Raw genomic sequence first — 23,119 nt, 5'->3', positions numbered from 1 at the left:
CTGAGGAGCAGCAAAGACCAGACTCTCTGTGGCTTCAGGAGAAGAGCCCCCACCTCCAGCCACGCTCTGACCATCTTCTGCATCCCAGCAAGGGACTGGGTCAGGTTCCCTGCAAGGAGAAGAGGGGAAGGGAAGTAGCAAATCCCCACAGGTGAGGCATGGTGGCATCCAGGCAGGTAGGACGGGACGCAGGGGCGAGCATGGCACTTCCACTGTGCCTGACCCCTACTCAGCTGCAAGTCACCCCATGCCCTAATAAATAACTGACCCTTACCCTGAACTGAGGTTCTCCCACTTTGAATCCAGTTAGGTAACACCATCTCCTTCACCAGCAACCTGCCCCAGCAAAACAGGTGCAAGGCAAAAAGACCTTTACTGGGCTTCCACATCCAGGCCACTGCGCTGGCTAACACTTAAACTTCAATGATTCGTCCCTATCCTTGCATACACAGCCTGGATAAATCTATTTTCCCAACAGCCTTTTACCATAAAAATAATGCATTCTAAAGTATGCTAAAAATGTCTTTACCAAACTATGTAAGCAACATAATAGCTTGAGAAATAATGTTTTGTCCAGCATTTTCAGCAAATATAATAGTACAAACAGGCCCCACATTTGTAGCTACATGCTCTAAGAAAAATATCAATGTGCAGGGATATAAAAATGTGCTTCTTTATTCACAAAATGCAAGACCCAGCATCTCAAAGTAAATGTGAATTCCCAAGTACTGCTAGCAATATTGGGGCTTTTTTCCCCACTATGTAAGCTGCCACTAGCATTTAGCATAAATATTTCTTCACTGTTCAAAAGACTCATTTCGGAAAATCTTTGTATTTTAATGTGAATTGTTTAAACATATTCGGCTTGTGCTTAGACAAGAATAGTGGCAAGAATAGTTTCCCTGAGCAGCCACACAGTTTTAATGATCTTTGCTGCAACTTAGCTACAGCTAGGAACAATTCTACACAAAAGACGCTAAAAAAGCAGTAGAAAAATGGTAAATAAACACAAAACAACCATACTCAAATAATTAATAACAAGGACAAAGTCATAAACACGACTTTCTAATGTTCGGTGATATTTTTATAACAGCAACCAGACAGCTCTTGTCTACAGATCGCAGTAAACGTTGTTTAAGAAAGCATGTGCCCTGTTTGAACAAAATGCAATGGGATTCAAGGCTAAACACAAAATGAAACAGCAATTGTACCCTGGGAAGGAAAGGAGTAACAAACTGAGAAACCAAATAGGAGATAAAAGCTGAATATTCAGGAATATTCCTGAAAATAGGGGCTTTTTGCCCAATTGAATGACTTAATTATACTAGGTTGCCGCTTCCCTTAATTTCTTTTCTATCCAGAGTAACAGAACACGCATAATTCCACATACAGACTGGAGAAAGGTATGTGATGATATGGTCATATTTAGTATCACACATTGGCCAAAAGCCTACACATAGATTTTTATAAAAATTAACTATGCACGTACAGTTGCTTTGAGAAAAACCAGTCCTCTGATGATTTACACAACAAAACTCCACCAGCATCCCGAGAACCTCATTCAGTCGCACCAGGTAAAATACTGGCCTTCAGCCTCTGCACCTGTGCAGAAGATACTGCCTGTACGTGGGAAATGCACCATGGCAGATTCTCCAAACGATATCACCTTCACACACTAAGTATTTGTAGGTACTTCTTCAGCTTTGTGAGAAATGCTGAGGAAGTGTTTGCACAGACACCTCTGGGCACAAGTAAGGAGCACCCACCTTTACTTAGGGTGAGACAGCACAAGGAAAGCCTGATGACTAACAGCTGAGGCAGCTCTCCATTCTTGTCAAAAGAGTGAGAAGAAAGGGTCCACTGACCACTTGAGTCTCAGAATAAAATCATAGAATTATAGAATGCTTAGGAGTTAGAAGGGATTAGATCACCTAGTTCCACCACCCTGCCCTGGGCAGGGACACCTCCCAGTAGAACAGGTCACTCAAAGCCCCATCCAGCCTGGCCTTGAACACCTCCAGGGATGGGGCATCCACAACTTCTCTGGGCAACTTATTCCAGTGCCTCACCACCCTCACAGTAAAGAATTTCTTCCCCATATCTAAATCTAAATCTCCCCTCTTTCAGTTTAAAAGTATTACCCCTTGTACTATCATTACACTCCCTGATAGTCCCTCCCCACCTTTCCTGTAGGCCCCCTTTAGGTACCGGAAGGCTGCTATAAGGTCTCCCTGGAGCCTTCTCTTCTCCAGGCTGAACAACCCCAACTCTCTCAGCCTGTCCTCATAGCAGAGGTGTTCCACCCCTCTGATCATCTTCATGGCCCTCCGCTGGACCCATTCCAACAGGTCCAAGTCCTTCTTGTGCTGGGGGCCCCAGAGCTGGATGCAGTACTCCAGGTGGGGTCTCACAAGAGCAGAGTAGAGGAGCAGAATCACCTCCCTTGATCTGATGGCCACACTTCTTTTGATACAGCCCAGGATGCGATTGGCTTTCTGGGCTGCAAGCACGCATTGCCTGCTCATGTTGAGCTTCTCATCCACCAGCATCCCCAAGCCCTTCTCCTTGGGGCTGCTCTCAAGCCATTCTCCACCCAGCCTGTATTTGTGCTTGGGATTGTCCCAACCCAGGTGCACGACCTTGCACTTGGCCTTGTTGAACTTCATGAGGTTCGCACAGGCCCACCTCTGAAGTGTGTCAAGGTCCCTCTGGATGGCATCCCTTCCCTCCAGCATGTCAACCGCACCACATAGCTTGGCATCATCAGCAAACTTGCTGAGGGTGCACTTAATCCCACTGTCCATGTCATCAGCAAAGATATTAAACAGCACCTGTCCCAGTATCGACCCCTTGGGAACACCACTGGTCAGTGGTCTCCCCTTGGACATTGAGCTATTGGACCGCAACTCTTTGAGTGTTGCCATCCGGCCAATTCCTTATCCACCAAGTGGTCCATCCATCAAATCCATGTCTCTCCAATTTAGAGACAAGGATGTTGTGTGGGACAGTGTCAAATCCTTTGCACAAGTCCTGGTAGATGACGTCAGTTGCTCTTCCCTTATTCACTAATGCTGCAACCCTGTCATAGAAGGCCACCAAATTTGTCAGGCATGATTTGCCCTTAGTGAAGCCACGTTGGCTGTCATCTCAGCGATGCTTCCAGCAAGGTCGCAGCACAACCTTGAAGAGAAAAGCACTAACAAAGAAATTTCCTTATAAAGACCGATAAGCTGCACTCTTTTAATATGAAATATCAGCAAGTTCGTCACTTTGGTTTCAATGCAGTGCCTTTTTAAAAGGAAAAATAAGTGTTGGCAGAAGCTATTGCCACCTTCCTGATTGCTAAGTAGCCCAAATAAACTGGGGGAAAACATGAAGCATTGTTACATCCAAACCAATGACAAAAGTACACTCCAAGTAAAAAAGAACAAGAAGGATGGAAAAGATCCTGAGAAGTTAACTAGCTGACTCCCTGCCTCAAGGCAGGATCAATGCAGCCCAAGATATTCCTCAAAGATGGGTTCTGTCCACCCTGGTCTGAAAGTACCCCCTGCACAGCCACATAACACACAGCACTGGGAACGTCTTCCCATCCAAACAATTCCCTATCTGGCTTCTCCCACCTTTTGCACCTGGTACATATTTGGGCTCTTTTAAGGGCCTAACAAGCCTTTGACCTTGATAACATGATATCTGAATGATACAAAACAGCCAGCAACATGGCAGAAAGCCGCTCTAAATAGTTCAGCGCAGCCTCCGTCTCTGTACGCCTGTTTTCATGCACAAACTGAGCTCTACACTGCTGATAACTCTGGAGCTGGATTACTTTTTTATTCATTTGTTTTGAAGAGTAGGAGAGATGAAAGGTTGTGTTTTATTTTGTTGGGTTTCAATAGGAGATCAGCCTTAAACCTTGTGGGTTTTCAGTCAAGCTTATCGCAATACTCCTTCCTCAGTGATAAAGTACATCTGTTGTATTGGGAGTGTACAGACATCTTCCCAAAGCTGATGCCTTAAAATAAGCTACACTTTCTGCCTCCTCACTGGCCTCAACACAGGCTCGCTATCTTCACAGATACAGCTAGAAGAGCAAGTTTCTTGTTCAGAACTGCAAGATTTGCCCCCAGGAAAAGGAATCAGAATCCAACGGAATTAAAAAAAAAAAAAATGCAGGCATCTAGAATACTGCTTATTTACTGCAAAACCGAATACTATTCCTCTAAAAAGAAGAAACCCAGTAACAGGTAATAACATACATGTGTCTGCAAGACTCTACGCTGCTCTGCACTGCTAAATTGCCTCTAATGTTATCCACTTTGAAAAGAAATACATATTGATGCATTTCATTCAGGGCACATGCAACATGTCGAGAAGCTTCCCAAGTCCTCATTTTCTACAGCATCATCTTATCAAAAAAAATTACTGTCCTCAGTCCCGTTCCTACTGTTGCACCCTCTCAGTCAGCACTCTGCTCTTTGTTTAGCTTCTGTCAGCTCTTCCACCTCCCATTGCTGTCATCCCCGCTGCAAAGCACCATCCCCAAAAACATGTCAAGCACAAACACAGCAGGAGCTTACAGTCCACCAAGGCTGCAAGGCAAGCCTGGCACAATTTTAGGCCGTAAGCAAACGGCACGGCATGCAGCAAGGAGGCTGCCAAAAAAGCCTAAGGCTGCGATGCAGGTGTCACATAAAGCTTTCACAGACCCCTGCTCTACTGGAATACAGGGTGGTGTCAGGGCAACGGAACACCTAGGATACTGCAAGGATTAACTCAATGGAAGATCAAAAGGCACATAAATAAAGTATAACTTGAACCACCAGCCATTTCAGAAACATACTGTAGTGCCAAATCCAGAAGCTCAGACATGTTATACGATCACAAGTAGGTGGCTGCAGCAACTCAGCCATGAGCAAGAAACCCCCCCAAAGACTCTGTAAATCATAAAGATGAACAGAATGAAAGCATCCACTAATTTCTTCCCCAGCACAGGCTGGCAACACTAATCTCTCATTTAAAGGTACAGCTGGAAGCAAGACCACTTACACATGACCATGAGCAACACCCAGACGCGCTAACCTGACCCACGCCAGACTCAGGTGCACAATATCAGTTTTGTTAAATTAGTGAGAGCAAACAGTACAGAGCTTAAGCCGGCTTTGTGCTTTTTATGCCTGCTGTATGTCAGCAGCAGGAAGAGAGACAGTACCTGACCTGGCTTCTGGTGCAGAATTAATCTACCCATGATTGGTACCTGAACCAGAGAGTAAGTTTATAGCAAAACAGCACTTTGCATCACTTGGCCAATATTTTCTTTAACTTGTCACCAGTGATCTTAAAGATGTGTTTGGTGCACCATCAAACTGTGACAGCAGGTAAAGAGGAGAAAAGCTTTCAGTTTCCCATATGGCGAAGTAATCAATACTTGTGGATAACAGGATATCTTCTAATTCTGGAACAGCTAGATAGAAATAAAAATAACCTGGATGCCTTTATCAGAAAGATGGAAGGGGCGGGGGGGGGGGGGGGCAGCAGGAGCAGGGAAGAAGCAAAAAATCTTTTCAAGCATTACAGAGTGACAAAACATGTATTAACATTCTTGCTGGTCTGCTGTTAAAAATATCATTCAGTGTTTTGCTGTCAATAGCAACACAATTTATGTTGGTGCATAAAATCATCTAGAGGAATTAAGAAGCTTGGGAATGAGCTGTTCACATGCACACGTCATAAAACTTCTGAAATAAGGCATATTAATACAAAATAAACATCCATTCTGACATGTTAACTAAATAAAAGGAGTTACCTCTTTCAGTTGACTTGATTTAAAATACATAAATCAGATTACTTATTATTCTCATGTCCTATGTGACATCAGGGCTCTACTGTTGCAGACACTACACAAACACATGTAAGTCCCTGCCCAGAAAAAATCCTAATCTAAGGACTGAACAGAAAAACAAAAAAATGGAGGAAAAATAAGACCCTGTGGGAGCAAAAAATGATCCGCCTGCTGATGGACATGCTTTGAAGCACCTGTTCTTTTCCTTCCTATCTTTCAAAAGAGATCCCATTCTTTCACATGTATTTCCTCAGTCTCATGCTGGCAGCAACTATGCATCCCAACACAAGGCAGCCTGTGCACAGTTTTCCGTGTGCCCCCATGCAAGCCGCCCACCATGGACCTGACCAGGCTCCCACAGGGGTCAACAACAAAACACCCATGACTCCAGCCAGCACTGGGTCAGGCCAGCAAACACAGCTCTGTGCAGTAGCAAATGCACACTGGAAGCCCAACCCACATTTACATTTTAAACCACATTTCTCTTTTTGCATTTTGAAATCACCGTCTAAACAAGACAGTGGTTTCAGCCTGGATGAACACATAGACTGCCAGGATATGGCCAAAACTACTGTTACCAAAGACAGGCCTCTGCTTCGCTTATCCCCATCTGCTAACTAAAATGTTGTTTGTTTCCTACTGACCTTCTTACTGTGTAAGAAAGTAGTTAGCCACTGAGCTGATGTTAAACATAGTGATAATGAGGAGACAGCCAGAAGTAGCTCATCACCAAGGACAGGATAAAAAGAAGCAGTTAATCACTTCAAGGTTCTCTGATGCATCAAGTATGTACTCCTATACCAGTTAGGACCGAGCTGTGGGTACTACAAGGAACATCCTTATCCTCAAGACCTTGGCAAACTTTCAGTAAACTTTTACTGCTCTGAGAGGAGGACCCAATACCCTAAAGAGATAATGTGAGGAAGGATCTCCTTACCCAAACGACCACTGAGACACTCACGCTTGCACAGAAGTGTTTTGCAGATGCAAAAAAATTTAATACATACGTGCAAAAAGGCTCTCCGGTCATCCTAATGAATATGTAAGCCTCGGTGGAGTTATGTATCAGGTAGGCAGAATTATGAGACTATTTTGTGTATAAATAATGGGTGAATATCCCCGGTAAGGTGTGCTAGATTTGTGGGTTTTTCCCCTAGCACCCAATATTGAATAAAGCAGTATCTCCTCTCTAAATTACTTTTGGTTTTCAGAGCTTTTGTTTGAGGTCACACTATCGCAACGGCATAGAACGTGAAAGCACAGGATGGGCCAGACAGGCTAGGAACTGGCTTCTTTCCACAAAGTGCTGGCTAGAAGAGACTGAACACGTGGCAGCAGGAGAAAATCCAAAAAGCTGTATTCCACCATGGAAAATTCTGTCCCTTTTCACCCTTCTTCTCACCTCAGTTCTTAGTTCAGCATGGAGGAACTGCAAAGGCACACAGCTTGGCAAGGCAGATGATTAACTACTCATTTTTGGATCAATATGTAAGTCCTACTGTGAGGCATCTCCCTGATGGGACATGCCATGAGCAAGCTGCATTAGAAGCAGTTTCCACTTAGCAGCAAAGAAAAGCAAACTACCATGCACAAAAATGTTCTTCATACAGACATATTTAATTTCTAACCAGGTTACAGAAAAGGGTGCTGCCTCATCCCAGCATCCTAGGTTAGGATCTGAGAAACCTGGAAGGGAGTGTGTTTCACCACACTTTTCTTACATTTTAGGCACATTGCTGCACTCACATCACCTCAAAGGTTCTTTGTGAATTAAGGTAAACATCTCCTGACTACAAAAGAGCATTGTGAGGAACAGTGCACTACAAAGATCACCAGACACTGACATCGTTACTGCGATGGAAAACATAGGCTCCTAAAACAGAGAGCATTAAGTCAGTATCACATTGCCCAGAGCACATCATCAACCCAAGCAAATATCTGGACAAGCAAAGAACAGGCATGACCATGCAAACTCTGTAAAGACCACTAAAAGGAAACATGCTAGACAGAAAATAGTCAGAGAAAAGAAACGCTAGAAAACTTGACACATTGGCACTCTGCAGACACAGCCCAGACAAAGACCATCGCCAAGCTTATCGGAGGTGGGAGAGTCTCCAGGCACTCGGATGCTCTGTGGCTGCAAGCAGCTCGGTGCTACATCCTACCCTCACCTTCTGAACCCTCACCATTTGTAGGAATACTTCAATACATCGGTATTAAACAGTGTGTACATAAGCACCCCTCTCTCCTTGGCACATACACTTCACCAAAGAAGCTGTAACAGTATAAGAAACAAAACCGAACCCCAAACAAGAACAAACCCGTAGAGACACTTAAGAGGGAGAGACTTGGTGTAGCAAAGTACAAAACAAGTTAATTAAGCTTTGACCTCCAGCACTTTAGGACAAATCCAGTGGTTGTGGGCAGAAGCATGTGGTACCTTTGGAAAGTGCATTTTGAGATCAGTAAGCAACATACAGTACAGGACCAAGTGTAAGTTTTATTTTCGAAGCTGGGAGCCCGTGTTTCTGCCTCTTCCCAGAGAATTAACATCCGAATATTCCTTTGGAAAGACAGAATCAACAGGTAACCTCCAGCATCATCTCCTTGGGAGATGAGCCCCCTCTGGTGCCTACAGGGGACTGCTGTGGATGTCCTCCATGGCTCAGCATCTCTTTATTTGTCTCTGCTGCTCCCATGGGAAATATTCACCAGGCTGGCAGCAGAGAATAATTTACAAAACTTCTCAGATTACTTGTTTTTTGCTCTTGAGAGTTAACTACTCCCGCAGTATGTTTGCCCAGCGGCAGCAAGATATTTCTTTGCCAATGTCAAAGATTAACGTTGGTGACCAATAACATTTCTTTTAAACAAAACAAAAAAAACAAACCCAAACAAGAAACAGTCACAGGAAATATCTTCCATGAGAGATTTGTTTTTCCACACTAGAAACTGCTTTCAATAGGAGGAACACCTGCCATACATAAATCCATTAATATCCGAAAAGCATGTGATAAAATATTTTGCTTTTTATCTTTCATGGATACTCTTTTTTCCACCTACGATGAAACCAGTGGCTGCCTGAAGACAGTATGCTCTTATTCCATATACTGTGTTTAGTACACCATGAAATGGAAAGACTCAGCTTGCTGCTCTCCTTACTGAAAGGACTGGATAAATATAATTTCATTTGTATCAGTTAAAAAAAGCATAATTTAGGAGGGCAAAAGCCATTTAAATTCAAGTTCTACTTACTTAAACAATGTATTATTAAGACTGAAAGAAGAGACAACACATACGTTGTTTCAGTTTATCCTTGGCTAATCAATCCTGAAAATCAGACGGGCTTATAAAGAGTAATTTCATGATGTGCTTAACAGTACTTTGCTGTCTAGAAGCCGGAAACAGGCTCCTCAAATTAACTGAAAAGCATGTGCTTCAAATATTTAATTTTGTTTCATTACCATTTATTTTTTAAACCATGACATTTATGTGTGTTGTAATTAGATTTTAACCGTATTTCTGTCACAAAAATTACATATAAGGAGAAGTGTATCAAAATAATGCTTTTTTGAAATGAAGTAATTTCATAGAGTATTTTTAAATTACGTTTCACAAAAACTGCATTACCCAGCAAGGTCCTTGAGCTTTCTGAATGTATTCCCTCTCACGTAACAAAAAAGAAACAGCCATCACTTGGCCAACCAGATGACACATACTATTTTAGATGAGCAATGAAATTCGGTACTGACAAACTGTGACAGTTTGGAGTAACTGCTGTAGGGATGTATCCTCCAGCTGCGTAGCAGCTGCTCACATACAGCAAGTCAACAAAACACCTTGCTTATAATCTTCAAAAACGTGTATTATAAACACAGAACTGCAGTTATTCTCAGATAATTTGACATGAAGTACAAGCGTCTCAGACCGACATTCTTGGAATAAAGGAGAGTGTAAAATCCACTGGATACAGATGCTAAGCACGTTTAAATACAGCGTAAAAAAATCCTAATTTTGTCCACCATACAGTACAAAGAACAAAAACCTGTGCTTTCACAGAGGCTGGAAAGAAGGGATTACTTCCTACATTTTGACCACTTCCACTTTTCCTGCCGAAAACAATGTGTTAGAACCGTATGCTGACATTGTTAAAGTTGCACGCAAACAGTATGCAATTGCCATGACAGGGTATTCTGTAGTTCCACTGTGCCCTTTAAAAGGTACTGGTACACATCAGAGAAATACCTGAATGCATTGCAGTGCAAATACTTGCTACGCTCCCTCAGTCTTCCAAAGAGATGCTTTCTCTATCCCTGCTTATGGATGAAGGTTCAGCAGATTTTAGACAAGCTCAGCTAGCCAGAGAACTTCTTAATGAAAACTAAGGAACTGCACAATCAGAATGGACTTTCACATCTAATTTACTGCTGATCTGATTGTGCTCTCCGGTAAAGTCATGCAAATAAAGCAGGAGGAATTGAAAGGAGTTTCCAGAACTGATGAAGTAATTGGACCTAACTAAGAGAAAAGAAATGCCTTGACTCAAGGACTTTTTCACGATGGACAGACCTCTTTGATGTTCCCAGATGCACTGAGAAGTCCTCAGATCAGCAACAATATTGTGACAGACAAGATTGTGAAGCTGCAACACTTTCAGACACTAACCCACAAGGAGCAAGTACATGAACCTCAGATGATCAGCATAAGGTCTGCCAAGACCTCCCCACGTTTTAGATGGGGGTTGAGAGACAACCTTGAACCTTTCTCAGTCACCTTGGGGCATTCACATAACCCCTTACTATTCCCCGCACAAGCCCTGAAAGCTGTACATAACCTCGTTCTCACACACACACACCCCTACACAAAATATAGGAGGCTGTTAAAAAATTACTAGTCCTAGTTTCAGGGAAAGTCTCTCCAGGTGCTGCCACTGCAAGTCTCTGGAAGTCTATGTTTCACCACTATCCTCAGGCTTGGTAGGACACTGGGGACCCAGAAGAAAGGCACCACCTCCATCTGCTCCCCCACCCACAAGAAAACAAGTTGGTGACTGCCTAACAGCAATCCAAACCACTCTCATCAGGTTTCTAGCAAGTTAGGAGATCACTCTGGGATTTACCCACCTGGGTTGGTGAGAGGCTGTGGACCACAACCAGCAAGTTACCAAAGCTCAGGTCTGGTACAGGCTCTTGCCTGTGCAAAGCTTAGGGTGAATGTTCCCAACTAAAATCACATTCTTACATCCACCACTCTACAAGTGACTAATACATTCCAAGCCCTCCTTGCCTCCACCTGACAAGTCCCTAGTTCTGAGGGATGTACCAGTATTAGCCCCCAAATGCATAGCTTTGTACCATGCTCTTATTAACTGGAGTAAATAAAAGGTGGGAAAATTCAGTCTTCCCACATAATAATCGAATTCTCCTCAGTACTAACAAACTTCTGCCAGTATTATGATGTCCACAGATTTACACAGGTTTCACAAGCCTACATCGAGCTTTCACAGTTATAACGAAAATATTAAACAGAACTGGCTTTAAGTATGACCCTTAAGTGTCATCACTTGTAATATCTTTCTCTCTACCCTAATAACTGCTCTTGCAGTATCCATATATCCTTATCTCTTTATACTAATCTCCACCTTGTTTATCTTCCAGAATAGTTTCCTGTGAGACATGGCATCATTTTCATTTTCAACAACTTGGATTAAGCCCATTGCACCGCCTTTCTCTAAGTGGTCAGTTATCTTGTTGTGGGAAGACATCAGATCACTCTGATGCAACTGCCTATGATAAAACTGTGTTTTTTTCATTAGCACCATGCTCTCGATTATTCTGTCAAAATTTGTTTTTAAAACCTTGTACCGTACAACCACCATCACATGAGCAAGCCTCACAAAATCCTACCTCCCCACAATCTTTGAAGTTATTGCATCTAATTTTTGTGAGCCCGAGGTTCCCACTCCCAAACTGGCAAATACAATGAAAACTCAGCACTGATGCATTAGCAATCCTACACTCCTTCAATACTCTGGGGTACGGATTATTTTTACTCCTCCATTTCCATCCCCATCTCATCAAAATAAGCAGATAATTGTTTTGTTTCTGTCTTTGTTTCAATTTTTACCACCCTCCTGAAAACCATTCAGTACCCTCCCACCTCACTCCTAGATACCAACACTCATGTACCCCTGCTACTACCATTTTCATTGCAAACCACGGCAGACGCAGCCAAAAAAGACAACCATAATTTATTAATAGTTGTGACTAGATCGTCCAAGTTTTAATCCCCACACTTAAGATCCCACTGAAGGCTCCAATCAAGTTAAGTTTATTTAATGCACGTCCTCACTCCTGTTCCTACCTGTTTTTGAAGTCTGAGTTCACCCATTTTAAGCAATCACTTCAGGTTTTGCAGAAAAAAAATCCCATTTGATGACAAACTTCAACTCACTCCATTTTGACATACAATACAATGCAATATACAGTTTGAGGAAGTGGAGAGAATAGTAATTTGGAATTCTATAGGGAAAAAGCAGCCGTAAATTGCAAGAAAAAGTGAGTGGTGTCTCTTCACAGGCAGTAACTCTGCTTTTGAAAACTGCAGTTAAGACTACTGAAGGAGAAGGAAAGAATAATCATAAAGGTGAAATAATTTTAAACTTACTTCAGAGAACTGAGCCACAGTACTCACAACCATCATCCCCACACACACCTGCATCAGACAGCAACATTCAACAGCCAGTGGTCTCAGACAACCAGAGAATGGTTTTTGGTTTCATTCACCCTGCTTTTGAATGAGCCATTACCCAAAAGAAAGCGGCTCTCTGGGCAGAAGCCTAGCGTTGTAGAACTTACATAAAGAGGTACTTCCGCACAGCTCAACTCCATTGTCACAGCACCTAGAAACAGAACAAACCAGTGGAATTATTACACACCCTTCAAGAGGCATTGATATCATTATACCCCATTCATGTCTGCAAACTAAGTCGACATCCTCCAGAATTTGGTGCTGGGGGGGAAGGGATTTTAAACTTATCGGCTATCCAGTTGCCCCAAATTTCCCCGGAATGAGGAAACGCTGGTGTAATGATGCCCGTGTAAGGCTGGAGGAGGGGTGGCTGGTCTTAGTTAACATGCTGTGTGCTTTTTACACAATAGACACAGTAAATAAAACAGGTCAGGCTGAGCCATTCATAGTTGCAGCAAATTAAGTAGTGGGAATTGCAGCATTTCTTATTTGTAGAGGCAAAAAATGGAATTTGACCTCAAGATGGAGCTGTAGCAACTTCTACTCCACATCCATATCCCAAGTATACAGTGCTGTTATTTTAGCAACTTCACAGAAGATATCCCCAAGGTAGGTCACCTTAACTACCCTAAACAGCAAGCTACTGATACAAGTCATCACTGGAATTACTATAATTACCATCGTTACAGCAACCCTGATTTCTATTATTGTATTTCAAACTCACTACATCCTCAAAATTCATACTCTAAAAATAATAATGTTCCTGTCAAGTGAGAAAAGCATACCAGAAGCAACTCCACATTTTAAAACAGCAAGGTAGGCTCAACAACTACCCTTCTACTTGCTGAAACAGCCTGCGAAAAAAGAGAGTCTGTCTTAAGGAGGAGGCTGCCTCAGCTCATATGTGGTCGTGTTTTTACAGCTGAGCAGTTTCCAAGATCACCACCGTTGTGCAGCTCATTGCTCGTTAAAGCATAGGTAACAGCCTGCTATCAGTCAGACAGGATTTGAGAAGTTCCCCGACTACAGACTGCAGAAATTAAATGCACAGCATTTAACCAACCAAAAAAAAAATGACCCACCCACCACCCCAGCACACACTCCTTTTAAACCACAAGTTTGTTCATACTCATCTCCTGGTGCCCATCAATTCATCTACATCCACAAGTACCTACATTCTTGTGGTTTCACTTCAGTGTAATTATAAAACACAAGGCAAACCTTTACAAAAATCACTGGCTGACAATGTTCAGCCAAAAAAAAAAAAAAAGCCAGTTTTCATATTGTAGGAAAAGGGTATCAAGGCAAACATTACTCCAGCCAGCCTAGGCAGCAGCGAGACTCAGAGAGAGGGGTTTCTTGTTTTCTGCAGAGGGAGGAGGTATCCTGCAGCTGACTGCAAGGCGTCTCGCTTTGACAGACAGAGACAAAGCTGCGCAGTTTCCAGCAGCAGCATCCTGAACCCAACCTTAATAGCAGCAGCACAGGAAGCGCAGCCCTGTTTGTACAGAAGAAAACAGGGTTACAAGAGAAATTTAAGAAACCATAACATTAATTCCACAAGGAGTATTTTAAGGTGGAGCTTTTCACAAGTGTCACCTTACAGAACGGATGAAGCACATTAACTTCTATCACAGACCTGTCACCAACTCACTGCCACACACAGGTTATGTATATACAGGGCATCACTTCATGGTTAGCTGAAAGGAGAGACGTGCCAGCCAGCTGTTTTACACCACTGCTTTATTCTGCTGTATAAAATGCCTTTGCCTGCAATAGTTCTCCCTCTTCTAAGGCACACATCCGAACTGAATAAGGACATAAACTGACGGAAAATAAAAACATCAGGTATTGACTTAACTGTGTTTAAATGGAAAAGATGTCAGGTATCAAACTATTTTACCCTGTACACATTGAAGAAATTAGTTAAGGGAAAACACTATCTAAATCTCAACAGAAAGGCAATTCTACGGGTTGACAAGGTGACCCTTCAGCCCACACTGTGACTACTATTTGGCTGTCCTAGCACCTACTATGTATCAACAGCACTTCCCTAAACAAAAGGACGCTTCCTGGTCCTACAGCAACCTGGCTTACAACTCACAGCTTGACTTTCTCCTCTTCCCTGTAAATAAAGCCTTTAACTGTGGGAAAAAGACAAAGAGAAGGTGAAGACAGGACTCGGGCTTTGATGCTGCCCTGTGATCCAGCAGCCACCAGTATGGACTTCACTTAACCCAGGCTCCACTGCTGCTGTAACGAGCCTTCGCGGCACCTCGTTATGCAGCACAAGACCTCAGTTTGTGCAAGCCTTGCAAATGGCTGTGAAGTATAAGCAGTGGCATAAAACATACGTTTCATGCTTCTCTTCCATGTGTCAGTTCAAATACAACAAAACACAAGGTCTTTGGACCCTGCTACTTATATTATCCTTTCAGATGATAATCCCACCCCTCTGTGCCACAGACCACTAATGCTGTTTCATACATTGTAAAGTGATTGACTGAAGGTCAAAACTGTCAAGCTATGTAAATAAAACCCCAACGATGCTTCACAGGTGCCTTAGAACTCAATTCTTTCTTTTGCAATGATATTTCTTTTTGGTGATGGTCATACTGAAGCTCATGTCTATAAAACAGAGGATTAGCCTTATTACCGTCATCAAGACAGGCACATTAAATCTTTATTTCTGATCAACTGGAGCAACAGGAAAGCAAGGGTGCATCGCACCCAGAGGCCATTGGTGGATAGGCAGTAATCCCCAGAGCATCATTTGCGATGCTTCGAAATGTAACATCTTTGTCTAAGCAAAACCTCTTGTGCATTGTAAAAGTCTATCAGCACACACATATTAAGAGTTCTTCTACCAAGCTCTCTTACACTGGATGACTGTGTTACACATCACGTTTATCACCATTTTATTATTTTTCACTATGCAATATTCTGTGGGAGGCAGGTGCTGCATCAACCCCCAGGACAGCCTCTAAGACGAATACAAATTATTGTACATACTCTGTATTTCTCAGATCTTTATACCCTTCAAAAACAGTGAGATCCCAGTGTGGTGCTCACAGATCAGCCAGTTTCCATTAATAATGCTCACCCCACTCCATCCTCTCAACAAGCACAGCAACTGAAACAAACTGTATTTTTGAATTTACAGATTCCATCCAAGTTACGTTACGTATGTATACCTAAAGGCTCACTCCCAGCTTCCCAAGCACCAGGAACCACGCTGCGCAGCAATCAGGTCTAACGTGGCACATTCTTCTACATGCAGACCCTTGCTCTGGACCGGATTAAAAGACCTTGGAAGAATTTAATGGAAGGAAGAAGTAGCAAAATACACACATCACAAATACTACATTCCCGAAGTCAGGGTTTTACACCTTTACAGCCAAGGTTTTTGACACGATCTTTCATTTTTACACTTGGCTCTCCTGAACACCTAGAGCATGGGGGATAGGGAGGGGACAAAGCAAAACCCTGAGCTAGCAGCTTTGCAAGCACATTTGTTTACTGCCTTCTAACAGTATTCAAACTGAGAGGTAAAATAAACCCTTGCCCACTAAATTTATAATGAAGCGGCTTGCACTGCTGTTGATTACTTCCCCCTTGATTAGCTGCCCTTGAAGCAAGTGAACAGAAGAAATGCAGCTAAACGCCTTTTAAAATAGCTCTCTTTGCAAAAATTTGAGACAAAAAGAAACTTAAATCTTCCTCCAAAAAACATCGCCCCATTCATGGCTATCTTATCTCTTCAATTTGTTAAAGCCACAGCCATTTTGCACTCCGTAGTGGGGAAAATATTTAAAGAGTCTCCAAAAAAGGGTCACATTTTTTAACCTTTTAAAAATAGATTTGGGTTTTAAAACACAAAAACAACTCTAGAAAAATGCCTCTTAGACAGAAGCCTGCTCCCGAGGTTGTCAAAATGTATTCTTTATGCGTTCCTGTATTAACATTCTTATGTAGCATTTTAATTTCAACTAAAAATAAAATGGGGCTCTAGATTTTAGAAAACTCAGAAATGTGAAACGTGGGGTATGCATTACTGAATGACGAAAATAAAACCAAATGTATGTGTAAGGCCACTAAACCAAAATGAAATCTGTTTCATACCAGTGCCAGGCATCTGTCTTACCTCCCTTACTCCTGTTAATGCCCGTTTTGACAGAGATTGTAGCTTTCTAATGATTAAATTTTTAATGGCTTTTAGAATTTACTACTCCCTAGTCTGGGCACTCTGAGAACATGAGACCAGAGCAGAAGCAAACTCTCTAAAGATTCATACAGCACAGTTGTACAGTTTACTGACAAGGTAGCACAGAAGTGGACCAGAAACGTTTGGTTCTACAAATGCATTAAAATGTATGTTCCAATGCTATCTGTGATGCTTCAGCATCACTCAGGCTTGGCCATCCACCAACCTGCTATAACTAATGAACAAAATTAGGGGATATACTATGCGTTTAATAACACTTCCGTAGTTTGCATTCCACCTTCCTGAACAGCTAGAACAGCACAGCAATACAGCGTAATTAAGAGCAAGAAACAAACTTTCAACACCAAAAGTCATTAGATATAATTCTGATATTCATAGAAGCAGCATCGATTGAGAAGGGCGACTATTCCACCTCACGGCCCTCTTTTAATTATACATGTAGTTTAGTGGTACCTGCTTGTCTTAATGATGCTGAGCCTGAAAGATACAACCCACACAGCTCAGCTAGTCAGTAGGAAAATCCATAATTTTTTCTAAATTCTGTAATTTTTGAAGAATTTCAGCAGACAACATTGAGGGAAAAATCCAAAAACATTCCCGAGATGGGGGTGAGAAGATGCTACCAATGCAGTAACATTCCAGCTAACACTGAAGAGAAAAAAAGGAATGCCCCTGCATTCTGTAGCTTCAATACCCCGACACAAATATGCATGGTGATACAAATTCTGCTTGCTGTTCTAGGTAGCACCTTAGCACCTAAAAGACTTACTTGTAGAAGGCACAGAGAATCTATGTTCCTGCCCTGAGATTACTGTATCCCCCATCTATAAATGGGAAATCAAGATGCGCAGGTGCCGACCGACTGATGTGTGGCCATGCAGAGAGCTGGTTTTTGGCTGGCAAAGCCACAAATTGGAACTGGATCTTCTGAGTCACTATATTAGTCATAGGCTGTCCTTCCTATATCCTGGCGCAAATTCTCGTTAAAGGTGTTACTCAGATCAAAAAGCACGTCGGGCCATTTCACATACCATACCCTTCTGAAACAGCCCCACAAAGAAATTATTGCTGGGGGGGCGAACAGGAACTTGTCCTGAATAACAGCAGCAGTTTCATATGGAGAAAAGGAATACTCCTCCCCGATATTACATAACAAAAATGTTGGCAGAAATGTCTAATTTACAAGTGAACTGAGAAGGCCAGATGAGTTTCCTGGCAGATTATTATTAAGATACATCTACACGATCACTTTCTTTGTTGCACTTGATATTCAAACACCACTTTGTAAAAAGAAAAGCAGTTTAGTGTTCAAATCTTTCCACCAGATTTTCTCCTGCTAATTTTTCATACCCAATTCACAGAATACAGTAAATTTTTTACCTATGTGGAAAAATCCCTCTTACTCAAATGCCTCCTGAAATCTTACTTCCACAAAGTGTAGCAGAGAGCAAATTAGCTCTACATAAGAAAAAAACTCGTGTCACCTGCTAGGCTTTGTATTGCATTCATGTGCCGCATAATGACTTATGAGAAGAACTACCTCCACTTTTTTATAGGACCAACTACAGAGGCAGGAGTAAGTCCATAAAAACGAAGGAGGAGTTTGGAGCTGTATTTCTCTATAAGAATCACTGTGCAGGTTGAAAACTTGCACAACTCAAAGCTGCACACACCAGTGTCACAACAAAACGCAACGAAGAACTGCTTCTAAAGTCATTTCTCTGAACGTTATCGTTAGAAAAGTTTTCATTTCCTTTACATTTTTCGGTTGTTAAAGAAGTTAAAGCCAGTACGTTAAAAACTTCTCATGCTGAGAAAGGCAAGCGCTTTCATGATTAAAACCAAACATCTTGTCCACTTAGTGGATGGAAGTCAAAAAAAAAAAAAAAACCACGAGCGGCTCTTACGCAAAAAAATGAAAGAAAATAATAATTAAAAAAAAAAAGTAAAAAACAAAAAATTCCTCCCCCTCGTCACTTTTGGGACTTTGGAAGGCGACTGACAGCCCAGGGGAAACGCTCCCCCCGCCGCCGAGAGGGCCCCTCCCGTCCGGGCCCGCCGGACCGGCCACCCGCCGCTCCCAGCCCAGCCCGGCGGCCCTGACACCCACCCCCCCGCGGGGCCGGGGGATGCCGGGCAGCAGGTGTCGCCGGCCGGGCTCCCCCCTCCGTACCGGCCGCCTTACCCACGCCGGGGTGTCCCGGGCGAGTCGCCGCTGCCGGTGCCGGTGCCGCCGCTCTGCCGGGGGCGGGGGGCGGGCGGTGCTGCCGAGCCGCCGCCGGGGCCACGCCTGCGGGAGCTCGACGGGTCGCGCCCGGCCCCGCGGATGCACCGCCCCCGGGCCCCGGCCGCCCGCGGGGCGAGAGAACAAAGCCGCGCTGTGACGGCCCCGGGCAGGGGGAGGTTGGTGACCGGCTCCCGGGCGGGTGGCAGCTCGTCCCGCCGGCGGCCTGCGCTTTGCTCGGGCGGGCAGGCGAGATGCCCACCCGCCAGCGGGGCCCCGACAGCGCCCCGGCCCCGGGAGGGGGAGCACCGGCCCCCGGCCGGCGCCTGTCGGAGGGGAGCGGTGCCCTCTCCCGGCCGGAGCGTGGCTGCAGGCGGCAGGGTGAGAGCCGGACGGGCGGGCGGGCGGGCGGGCGGGCGCGGGGAACCCCCCCGGCACCCCCGCACGGTAGCCCGAGCCCTCCCCGGGCCGTCGGGCCGCCGTCCCGGAGCCCGCAGCGCCCCCCGGGGCAGTGCCCACGCAAGGGGCTGGTTGGTCACACTCCCGGCCCGTCACTCCAGGCGCGTTTCGTGCGACAGAATACTTCGATCCGACAGACCACAGCGTCTCTTGGCTTTTCAGCTGCTGCACGTACACAGCACGTAACTTCAGCTACTCTTGAAATCTTGTCATGTTGACTCCCTAAGCCTATTCTGACAACCTTTTTACGCTAGTGAGGACAGTAGAGCGCTGAAGATCTGGTGTTGAGTACCAGACTGGGGGTAGGGATTTACCAAGCTCCCTCTCGGCTGTACTGTAACTTAATTCATCTCCTTGCTGTAGGTGGTCAGCATACCTTCTTTGTAATAGCAACATTTTAGCACAATACTGTCGGGATGTAAAAAGTTTACCCAAGTGCTGTAAGCAATGCATGAAAGCATTAGTGTTTTACTGTAAAGCAGTGGCTGAACACTATGAGGTGTCTATCTCAGTATCCCAAATATCGGGGAAACAGAGGAGAACAGAGGGGATCAGAGGAAGAAAAAACATGAGAGCTGGATCTGTTCAGAATTAGAGCTTAAGTAGGGTCTGAGTACTAGTTTATTGAGCAATGCTACCAGTTTGAAATTGACTAAGACAATAGTAAAAAATGTTATCCAAGTCCTCCGAGAGTACCATCTGAGATGAAAGCATGCTCTATTGCCATGCCTCTTTTCCACGCTGTACTCTTTTCCCATACGTACAAGGATACTTGCAGGTCCTGAGTTTTAAACTGAAAACCGCTTATGATGAAAATATTAAACACATTAACTTTAATAATCTGTGCTGACAGTTTAAAAAAGTTGTACTAGGAGACAGCAACACAATTCAGACTGACATTTTCCTTAACTAATATTGAAAGGCCTACATATTCAACTAATAGAAAAGCTGTAGCCAAGCTGGTAAATACGCTGAAGGCTCCCAGTTAAGAGCATGGGATCACAGCCTGACTCACTTTTCAGAATCAAAAATTCAAGCCTATCAGCTATTGTCTTCTTACCGTATATTCTTAACGCAATTACACCCCTCTCATTCACTTACCTTCGCCCACCTAAACACATGCAAATTCCACCATCATTTCTAAAAAGGAAGTAAATTAGGCTGCTGCAACAGAGCACAGGTCATGAAGGTACCTCTCTGAAGGAGAGAAAGAAGCCAGTAAAATCACCCGGTGTGTTTCATCAAGTTTCATGGCTTTGCATGGCGTGTGTCCGTCTCTAGAATTGGAAACTTTTCATTGGTTTGCTGAGGGTAGCTTGTCAGACAGACAAACAACTGCGCAGGGTACCAGGAAGCAGGGAGTTTCTGTGCTGCGCTTGTCAGAACAAGTCCACAACTCTGAGATCGCCGAGGTAACGCATCTGCTGGCTGCACTGCCATCGGGGCTTTGGAAAGTTAAATTTGCGAGGAGGAAAAATAGGAGATACCGGCTGATGGGGTGCAGCCGGGTTAGGGGTGCCTTGCAACCATCTTACTGCGCCTTTCCAAATTTTCCTAATTGAAAGAGTTATTCAAATAACTCGTTAAAAGTTGTAATTTACTTTACATAATTTCCAACACTGTGTAGTATTACTCTAAGATACTGACTTAGACCTCAATTCCAGAGGAAACTGCCTCTTGCATTTCCATAATGCAAACAAGGATTTATGTAAGCTTTTTCTACGTGTTGGGACTATGCATGCAGTATGTTTTGCCAGACCATATTCAAATATCAAAGGAAAAAAAACAAACACATACATTTCAGAGGCTGTCTTCGGATCACACGGGTCATCCTGGCATCAAAGTAATGACTGTTGCCCAGGATTTATCCGTCGCTGAGTAATGTTTACTCAGTTTTTCATGATGTGCGGAACAGTTTCTGCTTGAATATATCGGTTATTAAAAACAGCTTAAAGCAAAGAATCTGTGATCTGCCAACTACTACCTTAATTAATAAGAATTTAAATGTTTAGATGAATCCTTATCTTTCAACGTACGCATGCAAAAAGTAATGTTACAGAATGGAAAGCATCATAGGCAAAGAGGCAGTGAGGTGGTTTCTTGGTCTTACTAATAATACTACTACGTAGTTCTTTCTTACGACTATTGCTCCTACTCTGCCTCTCACCCCTCCTGTCGCCCAGGTGACACAGCTTGGGGAAACTTCTCCAAGGGGAATTCTAAAATAACAGTCTTAACAAATGCTTACTAAAATAAGAAAAATACTGAAATAATCCTTGCCTGAAGACCAAAGCTGGTGTTATAAGTTGTGGTACAGTAAGATCCAGAAAGGAAAGTAACTCTCGTTGGAGACACTAACAACAACAAAAAGAAGACAAACCACTTGAAGCCATCTGCCATCAGAATATGCCATAGCTACAAATAGCTTAGTAGATAAGGATTAAAATCACAATTTACACTCAAATCTTTTTACAACACAGTGTTTTAACATTTCTTATACACCTTTTCCTTCTTTTTTAAAGGGGTTGTAAATGAAGTATTGAAAACTACATGTGGGGTGTTTTTTTAATTTCTTTAGTTTTGCCTATTTTTCAAGTGTAAATTGCGTGTGATCTTCACAAAAAATTTTCTCGGTAGCTCACAAATTTATATTTTAAATCATAAACTGCAGTGTCCTATAAAATCTGATGTTTTTCCATAGGATTTCTGACTTCTTTGTTTTGCAGTATTTCAGTAGTTCAGGTTACAGGCTCTAACCATGGAACGCCAGTGAAAGGCAGACTGTGGTTATCCAGAGCAACCTGAAAATGTTTCAGCTCAGTATCACAACTGTTACCTTCACACAAACTCTGAGCCCAAGTACATATGCAAATCAAAATAAAGTATTTGGCAAGATGTGCTTGTGTTGCACAAGCATTGTTAGAGCCATTTCAAACCCTTTTTGTTTGCTTTTAAATGCAGAGAAGTGACAGTCTGAAGACTAATCATGGTTATTTGCTGGCAATAGCAATGACAAATTCACCATCCAGATGGTCTTCTGCAGTACAAGGAGGTTGCTTTGGGCAGGGTTAGAAAAAAAAATTTGAATCTCAAAAGAGGCAGGGTCAGAAAGAAATTTTGAATCTCTAAAGAGGTACATCTTATTTCTTTGTTTACTTGTTTTCTTTTAAGTAAGGGATGTCTAAAGCCTGCTTTAATGTGCTCAAAATTTGTCCTAACACAGCCCACTCTTTCACACGTAGCCAACTCATGAGATTTCAAACCTAAAGCAGAAATCCTTGGCAGAAGGCTGAACGATCAGAAAGCATCAAGAAACCCATTCTGCACCAAAACTTCAGATTTTAGGTGTGTACTGTTTCCATTTACTGGCGCAAGCACATGAAGTGATTTATATTGTCTCAACTCCAGATTTACACCAGTGATTAAACAGAAGGCACAAATCTGTAAGTAGGAACATACTTCATTCGAGGAGGGCTGGAGTAAGCACATAACCTTGAGAGAGTAACAGAATGGAAACAACTCTCTTGTGACAGCTCAAGCACTGTCATGTGGGGCTCAGCTTGGTACATAACACAGCAAGTATATTTCCATCTTCTTTTATACCCATCTATTTCCCAGCACT

General features: G+C 43.2%; 1 protein-coding gene across 4 annotated transcripts in view; it reads right to left on the bottom strand.

Annotated features, from left to right (window-relative positions):
* Window positions 1-19,129, bottom strand: part of ARHGEF28 (Rho guanine nucleotide exchange factor 28) — a 121,999-nt gene extending 102,870 nt beyond the window's left edge. For all 4 annotated transcript variants that reach the window (XM_054184772.1, XM_054184774.1, XM_054184775.1 and 1 more), the window contains exons 1-2: window positions 19,000-19,129; window positions 12,697-12,740 (exon numbers count right to left, since the gene is read on the bottom strand). In XM_054184772.1, the coding sequence (XP_054040747.1) occupies window positions 12,697-12,729 (33 nt within the window). In that variant the 5' untranslated portion in view covers window positions 12,730-12,740; window positions 19,000-19,129. The remainder of the gene's footprint in view (window positions 1-12,696; window positions 12,741-18,999) is intronic.
* Between the last annotated feature and the right edge of the window lie 3,990 nt (window positions 19,130-23,119).

The sequence above is a fragment of the Rissa tridactyla genome, chromosome Z (assembly GCF_028500815.1).
Source record: "Rissa tridactyla isolate bRisTri1 chromosome Z, bRisTri1.patW.cur.20221130, whole genome shotgun sequence".
NCBI classification, from domain to species: Eukaryota; Metazoa; Chordata; class Aves; order Charadriiformes; family Laridae; genus Rissa; species Rissa tridactyla.
Note: the sequence above shows the minus strand (reverse complement) of the source record. Positions and strands in the feature narration are given on the sequence as shown.